This window comes from Elephantulus edwardii, unplaced genomic scaffold, assembly GCF_000299155.1.
Source record: "Elephantulus edwardii isolate Elephantulus edwardi_28Jun2011 unplaced genomic scaffold, EleEdw1.0 scaffold00070, whole genome shotgun sequence".
Classification (NCBI taxonomy): domain Eukaryota; kingdom Metazoa; phylum Chordata; class Mammalia; order Macroscelidea; family Macroscelididae; genus Elephantulus; species Elephantulus edwardii.
Window position 1 is genome coordinate 10,517,320 of NW_006399820.1, and position 11,661 is coordinate 10,528,980.

Consider the following 11,661-nt stretch of genomic DNA (forward strand, 5'->3'; position numbering starts at 1 on the left):
TCTCCCTGCCCACCCCTCCCCACAACTCACTCTTCTCCTTGAAAAGTCAAAGTAAAATTCTTCCATTGTTATATAGTCCCTCTTCTCAAGTCCACTCCACTGTGCAACCTTCATTCTGGACTCCTGTCATGACAATAATACCCCATCAGATATCCCTTTTAAACAATTCTCTCCATCCTCTGCTTCAATGAAGTATATACATCATTCATCCCCTCTTTCTCTGTCTTCCCTCAACCACAAGTGGGTGTTTTAAAGAATAGGAATTTATTGTCTCAAATATGTGGAGACTGGAAATCCAAATTAGAACATTAGCTGAAAGGGGAAGCCTTTCTTTTTTCAGTAGCCCTATGAAAGAATTCCTTGATGTTCATTGGCGTTGCTTAATGTATCCCTGCCCACCCCCGCCCCGTGTCTCTGTGCCAATTCTGCCTTTTTCTTTCTTTTCTTTTTTTTTTAATAACTAGAAACTATTAAGTTTAATTCTCACCCAAATCTGGCAAGACCTCATAAACATAACAAATGAAAATTCTATTTCCAAATAGATTCATCAGTAAGGGGCCAGGATTTAACACATATCTTTTGGAGTCACAACATGAGGTGTTAATTTTGAATATACCTATCTTTTTTTGTATTCAAAACACATCTTTATCTTATTTTTTCTTTAAATAATTTTTTCTAGGAGATTTCTAAATCCAAACTAGACCCTCAATCTTTAATTAAAGAAGAAAAAGAAATTTTTATCTTTTTGAAATCATAACAAAAAAAAATAAATCATAGAATAAAATAGACATGGTCCCACCCTCAAACCCTGACTTCTGATTTGTCTGGTGGTCCCCTTGGATTCAAAATACAAAACTTGTGATTGACAAGAATGTACAAAGTCAAGGTTATTGCATCACTTTTGAGTGGAAAATCTCAGCCCTTCTCAATTCTTAGACCTCATTGTCATGAGGAATTTATTTGTATTGAGACCTGTTTATGAAATCTCCCTATTTTGCTCTCTTGTAATTGTAGGATGTTCCTGTGTATATTAAGTTTTGTGGGGTTTTTTTTCAGACAGAAAATTTGAATTCCAATTGCAAATTAGTAGTTGTACCTGGAAGGATTTTTTTTATTTTGATTGGAATACAAAGAGACTGCATTTAAGTTTTATCTTTATAGTCAGTAGTTCTAAGAAGTTAATCATGGAATTTCAGTAATTTGTGCAATCTCAGACTTGGGAAAATGAAAATTTGGTGAAAATGAAAATTTCAGAGAGATTGGGTTTTCATTCATTCATTGTTGCACATTTTCCTACTGTGCTCACCCTCCTCTCACCCCAGTTTGCTTTGTAATGCACCTCTTGCTCTAGATTGTTAATTATCACACATATATTGCTTAATCATACATCTTTTCAGATAGTTCTTCCCTTCATCTGTTCCAGTGCAGTGTTCATTATCTATCCACTCTTTCCCTGCTCTCCTCCCTGCTCTGTGTCAATCCTTTCTTATAGCTGTGGTGTTAGGCAGATTTATCCTTTTGTGGCTGATATATTTCACTCAGCATAATGACTTTCAGACTCACCCGGCTGTGTAGTGTTTACAAGTTCGTTGTCTTTCAGTGCTGTGTAACATTCTATTGTGTGAAGGTACCACAATTTTTCTATCCAATTGGTTGGTGATGGACAGTTGAGTTGCTTCCATCCCTTCACTATTGTGAATAACACAGCAATAAATACAGGTGTGCTTATATCTGTGTGGCTCTGGTTTCTTTAGGATATATTTCTTGTAGTCAAATAGTATTTCTATTCCCAACTTTTTGAAAAAGCACCAGACTGCCTTCCATAGTGAGTGTACCATTTTGCATTCCCACCAGCAGTGAATTAGAGTTCTAGTCTCTCCACATCCTTGGTAGTATTTGTTGTTTGCTGCCCTGTTGAACTTTGCTGTTGTTGCTGGGGTGAGATGATATCTCGTACTTGTCCTCATTGCCTTCGAGTTAGAACCAATTTATAGTTGATCCTTTCTATCTAGTTTCCAGCCAAATTAAAACTGACTTTCCCTTGGGTTTCCCACCAATTCAGAGAAGACTCTCCATTGGATTTCTGAGTCTATAAATTGCACAGAGAGAGGGATGCTCTGTCTTCATCCCAAGAAGTTAGTAGTCAATTCAAGGTACTAGAGAAGTGAGGCTTTGGATTAATAGAACAGCTCTTGACAGATGAGGCCACTAGAGCTCTCTCAATAGTGCAAATGACATTTTGATAATTACTATTTGTTGACATTGGCCTACATTATTTATTTCCTTTTTTTGTATCCTTTGTAAAGCAAATGCCATGAGGGGAACGACATGAGAAGGATTTCTTGAGTAAATGGCCCCAGGGAAAATGGACAAGAATGGTTCTAGCCAATTGATGGGTTCCAACCACTAAATATTAGATAAGCAGCCAAGCCTTTAACCACAGTGCCACCAAGGCTTAGCTTCATGCATAATGTTAGAGATATTCTTCCAAATGGTAATCTTTGGCTTTACAAATAGTATAAAAATTTGAAGATAGATGTTAACTACAGAAGAGACTTTCTTGAAAATAGGCTTATTCTTTTACTTTTGTAACTTAAAGTATTGATAAATACAAATTAGGATGAGATGAATTAAAGAGAAAAGTAGTCACACCAAGAGATGAGTTTTACTGACACATGTCAGACATAGCCTGAAGCTAATGTGTATTCAGGTCCATCTGCTGAGACACTTGAGCTTCGCCTGAGTTGGGGAGCAGGAGCTGTGTGATACTCTAGGGGCATCTTAGGGGCAGTGTCCAGGACATGAATTTAAACCTCAGACTTGTATAAATAAATAATCCGTTTATAAGGGTCAGAGATGGCCTAGATCTCTTTACAATCTCTTTATATGTGTGTGTGTGTGTGTGTGTGTGTGTGTGTGTGTATAAAATAGTCAAACTTATGATATGTAAAAGAAAGTTTAAATTGTCAACTATTTCATTTTACTTGGATCCACAGTCAACACCCATGATGGCAGCAGTGAAGAAATTGAAAGATGTGTTGCATTGTGCAGATCTGCTGTCAGGGACCTCATTCATGTTCTAAAGAGCAGAGATGCCAGTTTCAACGCAAAAGTACAGCTGACCTAAGCCAAAATATTTACCATTGTTTCTCATATGTGTGTAAGTAGGATAATGAATAAGGAAGATCAAAGAAGAATTGATGTCATTGTGGTATTGGTGAAGAATATCGAATATATCATGGACTTCCAAAAGAACAAACAAATCTGACTTGATAACTATGATGTTCCTTTTAGAGGCATGAATGGGGAGCCTTTGTCTCACATGCTTTGGAAATGTTGTCAGGAGGGACAAGTCCTTGGAAAAATGCATCTATTGCAGAAAGTAGAGGGTCAGTGAAAGAGGGGAGATAGAGTGAATCCTCAAGGAGATGATTGATAACTGCAACAATAGATTTGAGCATAGCAGAGATTGTGAAAGATTGTGAAGATGGCATAGGATAGAGCAAGGTGTTGTTAATAGAATAATGTTCATTTGTCATACTTGACACAGTGACATCTAACAATAGCAACAACAACTGTGCTAACTGTATTTAACTCTTGAGAATGGCCAGAATTTTTCACAGTAGTTTTACCATTTTAAATTCCCATCAACCGTGTATGAGGTTTCTAATTTTTCTACATTCTTGCCAGTTCCTAACATTTTTATTGTTGCTGTTCTGGTAGACCCCTTTTGGTTTTGATATGCTTTTCCCTGCTGGCTAATGACTCAGAATATCTTTTCATATGTTTATTGGATAATTATGTAGTTCTGGAGGAAATATCTACTGAAGTCATTTCAATTTGAGTTATTTATCTTTTTGTTATTGAATTGTGTTGCTGTTATGTGCCATCGAGTCACCTTTGACTCATAGTGACCCTATGTACAACAGCCCTGAGCCCTGCCCTCTCTCGAGCCTGTCTCCCTGACTCTAAGACACCTACCCCCATTATCTCAGTTACTGTATCAATCCATCTCAGCTGGGATCTTCCTCTCATGAACTGTCTTTCTGCCAATGCAAGCAAGAAGTCTTTCTCCAAGGATTGGTCCCTCCTGACTGTGTGCCCAAAATATGTGAGATGGAGCGTCAAAATCCTAGCCTCTGTGGAGATACTTGGTTTCACCCTCTCCAAGACAGACCTCTTTGTTCTGTTGACGGTCCATAGTATGTTCAAGACTTTTCACCAGCACCAAACTTATCAATAAAAAAACCTCATCAATAAAAAAAAAGTCATCAATAATTCTTCTGTCATACTGAATCACTTTTCAGCTCTCTGATGCATAACAAGTAATTGTGAAGACTATGACCTGAATCAGGCACAGCTTAGTCTCTAGACTGACATCATTTAACTCTCTCTTGACCTCTGGAGAAATCCCTCCAGCCGACTTTATCAGTGCAATGTCTTTTGATTTCTTGGCTGCTAGTGCCAAGAGTATTGATTGTGGAGCCAACCAAGCTGAAATTGTTCACAACCTCAATCTCCTCTCCATCTGTCATGGTGTTGCCAATTGGCCCATTGGTGAGAATCTTTTTCTTCTTGCTGCTGAACCTCAATATTGAAGACTACAGTCCTTCACTTTCTGCAGCAAGCACTTCAGGTTTAAGTAAGCAAAGTTGTATATCATCTATATTTTTTTTAAATTTTTTAAAAAATTCTTTTTGTGTGAGTGTACTGTCAAATCAGATCTGACTGGTACAGGAGGAGATTGTCCCTCCTTCCCCGGCAGAGCATCTGGTGGATTCGAACCATGCGCCTCTGGGATTGTAGTTGCAGCTCCTTAACACTAGGCCACCAGAGCTCCCCCATCATCTGTATTTCATGGGTTATTGATGAGTCTTCCTCCAATCCTAATGCCACACTCCTCATAAAGCCTAGCCTCTCGAATGATTTGTTCTGCTTAAAGATTGAAAAGGTATAGAGACAGGATACATCCCTGATGCACTGCTTTACTGGTTTTGAACCCTTCTCTGTTCTGAGGACTGCTTCCTGGTCCAAGTATAGGTTTTTCATGAGCACAATCAAGTGTTCTAGGATTACCATTCTCCTCAAGATTAGCCACAATTTGTTGTGATCCACACAGTCAAATGCCTTTGCAGAGTCAATGAAACACAGATAGACATTCCTCTGGAGATCTGTCTGACCTTGGCAATAATGTCTCTAGTGTCACAACCTCTTCTAACCTCAGCTTGTATTTCTGGTGGTTCTTTGTCAATGTTCTATTCCAGGTGTTTCTGCATACTCTTCAGCAGGATTTTGTTGGAGTGTAATATGAATTATTTTGTTTGATAATTTCCACATTGAGTCACTATTTTTTGGAATGGGAATAAATATGAATGTCTTCCAATCAGTTGGCTGGGTAGTTGTCCTCTAGATTTCTTGGCACAACCTGGTGAGTATGTCCAGGCCAGCCTCTGTTTGTTGAAATATGTCAATTGATATGGAATTCCATTAATTCCTGAGGCCTTGTTTTTTACCAGTTCCTTCACAGGAGCCTGAACTTCCAGCTGAATCAGTTCCAACTTGACAACACTGAACTTTTTTAGAAGGATAAAGCCTATGAGTCGCAGGCGACTTGATGGCACATTACAACAACAACAAAGCCTGTAATTTAGAGCTGTAACTTGTGACTTTTTAACCACTCATGCTCAGAAAACAACAGCAAGAACAAAAATATGGTTTGTGAAAAAAAAATTGTCAAGATGGTATTAGCAGAATGATTGTACAGCAGACCTTAGGAAGAATGTACACCCAGCTCACTAAGTTAGTGCTAATAAATCTTGTTAGAAAAGAAACTTAACCTTTTAAAGTTAACCTTGCCATTGTTTTATACCATTTGATCCCTTGTCCCCATGACTGATCGCTCTTATCATATGTTACTTCTTGAGATTTGTCCTTGCCAGCCAATTCTTTTTGATAGTGACTCTATAGTCCTTCCATCTTCTTTTAATGCTTCCTAGGTCATTCAGTGTTCTGCCAAGAGTATCCTTAAGTTTTGCAACTCAAGGCTTGAATTTGTTCTTTAGTTCCTTCACCTTAAGAAATGGCAAGCAAGTTCAGCCCTTTTGATTTTCAGACTCTAGGTCTTTGCACATTTCATTATAATGTTTTTCATTGTTTGAAATCTTCTGTGCAGCTCCTTAACTTCACGCTTTATTCTCTTTGCTTTGGCTTCTTGGCATTCTACTGCAATATTTAGAGTCTCTTCTGACATCCATGTCAGTCTTTTTTTTTTCTTTGTCTGTGTATTCATTTTGCATTCATTGTGGATGATATTCTTGATATCCTCCTACAACTCATCTGGAGATCTGTCATGACTCTAAATCCTTTGGATATTTTCTCATTCTAAAACTTGAGATACCATCCTTCGACAGTCCACAGTATGTTCAACACTCTTCTCCAACACCACCTCTTCTGTCATCCTTATTCACTATCCAGCTCTTTGATAGGTAGCAAGTAATTGCAGAGACCGTGGCCTGGACCAGGCACACCTTTGGCTCTACACTGACATCGTTATTCTTCAGCACTCTGGAGAGGTCCCTGACAGCAGATTTCTACACTGACATCCTCACTCTTCAGCACTCTGGAGAGGTCCCTGACAGCAGATTTCTACACTGACATACTCACTCTTCAGCACTCTGGAGAGGTCCCTGACAGCAGATTTTCCTAGTGTAACTCTTTCTTTTTTTTTTTTTTTTATTTTTTATTTCTTGATTACTGGTGTGAAGAGTGTTGATTTTGGAGCTGAGCAAGTGAAAATTGTTTAAAATCCCAATCTCTCCTCCATCTGTTTTGGCCCAATGGTGAGAATCTTTTTCTTCTTAATATTTGCTTCAGTCCATATGGACACTACAGTCCTTGAGCTTCTTCAGCCAATACTTCAAGTCCTCAGTTTCAGCAAGCAAGATTGTGTCATTTGCGTAACGCAGGGTGTTGATGAGCCTTCTCCAATCCTGATGCCATATTGCTCCTGATAGAGTCCAGCCTCCCGAATACTCTAACGTGGTTTACTTAATAGAGAGCTGCATTTTATAAATGTATCTTTTATTATGTGTGCCTGAGAGGATTATTTTATTAGAACAAAAGTGCATATGAAGATAAATAAGCCAAGATAGCTAGCTATTTACTAGATTAAGTGTCCTTCAAACCAGTGCTTCTCACTCTTTCTCATTCATTCTGATCCCTTGGAGAGTTTATTACTGTGTAGATTCTGGTTTTCTGGCCCTGGAGTATAGTCTGAGATCCTGCATTTCTAGGATCAAGCTCACTTTCTCTTATCCTGCTGGTCCTGGGACCACACTTTTAATAATAAAGCTTATGAGCAATTTTCTAGTTTAATGTGGCTAATATGTAATCTTATGTCTACTTAAGGAAAGTAACTTTGACAGAAAGTCCAGGAAATAACTTCAAGAAATACTGCTTATTTTTAATTCAGCATTTTCCTAATTTTAGAAGATTCTAGAAATATTCAAGGTGGAAAACCACTTGCACAAAAGAAATAGAAACAGAGTTAACTATCAATAGCATTTCCCCTCAGTGTTGACTATTTTCTATCTTCCTTCTAGGCCTATGATGATTATCACTCAGAAGATTACAACCTTGGCCTTCCAAGTTCATGATGGTGAGAAAAATGATACTCCTTTTCAATTCTAAGAATGAGCCTGCCTCCTAGAACTCTTCTTTTTATACTCTCTATATAGACTGAATAAGCCTTGCTTTTGTCTTGTTTGATTTCCAGGCATCGTGTCTTTATGATTATTATTATTATTACTTTTTAAATTGATGAGTCAATATTAATATTTTATTGGTGTTGATGTTATTATGTTTGACAAATTTGGCTGCAAACTGGATGATTAGTGATTTGGACCCAGCAACATCTTTGTGGAAAAAAGAAAGACGGCTGTGGAAGCAGACTAATTCTGTATAGATTTATAGCCTCAGTAACTCTACATGCAGCTCAATTCTGTCCTACAATGTTGCTGTGAGTTAAAATTGACTTGATGACAGTCAGTGAAAAAATAAAAAAGTTATTGTGATAAACAGTTAATGCACTTGACAACTAATTGAAGAGTTGGTGATTTAACGCCATTCATAGGTCCATAGGGAAATACCTAGGGCCAAATGCCTGGTGATCAACTTCTGAGAATTCGGCCACTAAAAACCCTTTGGAGTGCAATTCTACTCTGATACAATGTGAGTTGGAGTCACCTCCATGTAACTGGTTACGGTTGCCATTTGTACACTGCTGTCAGTTTTGACTAACAACGTAGTGACACTAGAGTGTCAGACACCAGTTTCACCATCATGTAAGTGCCCTGTGCTCCATCTGTCCAATCTTCTTCACTTTTTCTGACTCCTTGGCAAGTACTGATCTTTTTATACCATCTAGTTTTGCTTTTTCTAGAAAATATAAATTGCTGTTTGCTCTCGCAGCTATTTGAACATTTTCCTGTCTAAATTTGCAGGAACATTTGCCTTGAAAATAGTGAACTTACTGCCTACCTTTCTAACATTTAAAATGCAGAAGTTTTTTGTTCCTTTCTCTGTTCTTCATTTCCAAATCTGTTAGGAAGAAATTGAATCCTTTCTGCTTTGAGTTAACGTCTAAGAAGCTCACTAGGTAGCAAAACGTTAGACATCATTTATTGATGTTGTTGTTGATTGCTGTCGAGTCGAACATGACTCATAGTGACCCAATGAACAAAAAGCCTGAAGCCTTTCTGTAACTGTCATCATTTATCAAAGTTCATAGATGTTAGTTGATAGTAACATTTTTTATGCTAGGGTTTTTGTTTTCCTTTTTTACGTGAGAAATTATTGATTGAATTAGCCCGAGTCTCTAAAAAGCTCGAAATCCCTAGATGGTGCAAAGGTTTAACCCACCTGGTTGCAAGCTATAAGCTATAAGGTTTGAGTCTACTCAGAGCCTCTTTGGAGGGAAGACCTGGATACTCATTCAACTACTCATTGCTCTTGTGTCAGAATGGACTCTGCTAATGCTCCAGTGAGTTTTCAGAAGCTGTAAATTGCAGGGATGAAAGTGCCCATCTTTCTCTCATGGAGCAGCTGGTGGGTTTGAACTGCCTGCCTTTGTGTTCACGGTGCACTTGGAATTCAATTCTACTCTGACACACTTGCAATCTTCATGAGTTGAACTTGATATTATGGCTATCAGATATAAAAAGGGGAAAATGTTCTAAGTATAAAACTTTCTTTTTCCTTTTTGTTTGGCTTGACTATTCCTGACAAAGGCCAGAAAGATTTTATATGGTTAAAACTGGTGCTTCAAATTAGTTTCAGTTGGCTCAGTTATGACTGTTGTCGTTGTTATGTGCTGTCAAGTCGCTTGTGACTCATAGCGACCTTATGTACAACAGCCCTAAACCCTGCTCTATCCTATGCTGATCACACTGCTTCTGACAAACCCATCCTGAATATCCCAGTCACTGAATCAATCCAACTCATAGAGGGTCTTCCCCTCTGGCGCTGTCCCTCCACCCTCCCAAGCATTATTTCCCTCTCCAGGGACCTGTCCCTCCTTACAACATGTCCAAAGAATGTCAGACGAAGCCCCAGAATCCTTGCCTCCAAGGAGCCGCCCAGTTTAACCCTCTCGAGGATGAATCTGTTTGTTTTCTTGGCAGTCCATAGTACATTCAATACTCTCTCCAGCACCAAAGCTCAAAGGCATCAATTCTTCTTCGATACTTCCTAGTCATTGTCCAAGTCTCTGATGTATAACAAGTGATTGCAAAGACCATAGCCTGTATCAGACACACCTTAGTCTTCAGAGTGACACCATTGCTCTTCAGTACTTTGGAGAGGTCCCTAACAGCAGACTTTCCCCCCACCCCCCAGTATGCTCTTCTCTTTGAAAAGTAAAGGAAAAATTCTTTCATGGTTTTACAATCCTTCCCCTAGGTCCATTCCACTATACAGCCTTGACTCTGGACTCCTGTCATGACAATAATATATATCCCTTTTAGACAGTTTTCTCCCTTGTCTGTTTCAGTGCAGTATACGTTATTTATCCCATCTTTCTCAGTCTCCCCTCATCCCCTATATCAGTCCTGTTTTACAACAGTGGCACTATGGAGTATTTGTTCTTTTGTGACTGAGATCATTCACTCAGCATAATGTCTTCCAGGGTCACCCATTTTGAATAATATTTCATAAGTTCCTTGTTTTTCAATGCAGTGTAGTATTCCATTGTGTGAATATACGATAGCTTCTCTAGCCATTCATTTGTTGATGTGCGCTTAGATTTTTTCCAAGTCCTTGCTGTTATGAACAAAGCTGTGATAAACATGAGTGTGCATATATTTGCTTGGATGTCAATTATGGTCTCTTTAGGGTATATTACCAATAGTGGAATCTCTAGGTCAAATGGTATCTCTATTTGCAACTTTTTGAGAAAGCGCCACACCACCTTCCACAGTAGTTGCACCATTTTACATTTCCACCAACAGTGAATAAGGGTTCCAGTTTCTCCACAACCTCGCCAGCATTTGTTGCTTGTTGTTCTGTTAAATTTTACTATTCCTACTGGTGTGAGATGATATATCATAGTTGTTTTGATTTGCACTTCTCTTAGAGCTAGGGAATTTGAACATTTCTTCACGTGCTTGTTGGCCATCTGAATGTCTTCTTCGGTGAAGTGTCTGTTCATATCTTGGTGCCCATTTGTCAATTGGATTCTTTACCTTTATCTTGTTGTGGTGTAGATGATATTCTTGATATCCTTCCACAACTCATCTGTTCTTTGCTCATTGGTAGTCAAGGCCTCAAACCTGTTCCTGAGATGGTTTTGAAATTCAGGTGGGATAGACTGAAGGTCATATTTTGGTTGCCGTGGATTTGATTTCATTTTCCTTAGCTTCAGCTTGAACTTGCATATGAGTCGTTGGTGGTCTGTTCCACAATCAACTCCTGGCCTAGTTTACACAGCTGATATTGAGCTTCTCCAGTGGCTCTTTCCACAGATGTAATCACCCTGATTCCTATGTGTACCATCAGGTGAAAGTCATGTGTATAACCTGCATTTATGTTTCTTATAAGATGTATTTGAAATTAATAAATCACTGATTTTCCAAAATTCAATCATTCTATCTCTGGTTTCCTTTCTGTCACCAAGTCCATGTTTTCTGACTACTGATTCTTCTCTGTTCCCTACTTTTGCATTGCAGTCAACCATTATTATTAATGTATCTTGATTGTATGTTCGATTGATCTCTGACTGTAAAAGTTGGTAGAAATCTTCTATTTCCTCGTCTTTGGCTTTGGTTGTTGGTGCATATATCTGAATGATAGTAGTATTCACTGGACTTCCTTGTATGCATATGGATATTATCCTGTCACAATATTGTATTTCAAGATGGATCTAGAAATGACTTTTTTTTTTTTAGTTTTTCCTGTTGGCGTGTTAATAAGTTTTTTTAATTTTTTAATTTTTATTAAATTTTATTAGTTTCAATGAACATTCACAGGGATTCTGGGCTTTCACTCCTTCATTGCCGCACCATTCTCTCCACCCTCCTCCCCAGTTTGTTCTTCTTCCCCGCCATCCGAATGTCTGTTTTAATTGTCCAATTGCCACAGTGCTTGTCAAAGTCAGTTCTGATTAAT

General features: G+C 38.4%; 1 protein-coding gene across 1 annotated transcript in view; it reads left to right on the forward strand.

Moving 5' to 3' along the window:
- MBOAT1 (membrane bound O-acyltransferase domain containing 1) overlaps positions 1-11,661 on the forward strand; it is a 176,269-nt gene that overhangs the window by 110,090 nt on the left and 54,518 nt on the right. Inside the window, exon 5 of the mRNA XM_006888660.1 lies at positions 7,602-7,657. Within this exon, the coding sequence (XP_006888722.1) occupies positions 7,602-7,657 (56 nt within the window). The remainder of the gene's footprint in view (positions 1-7,601; positions 7,658-11,661) is intronic.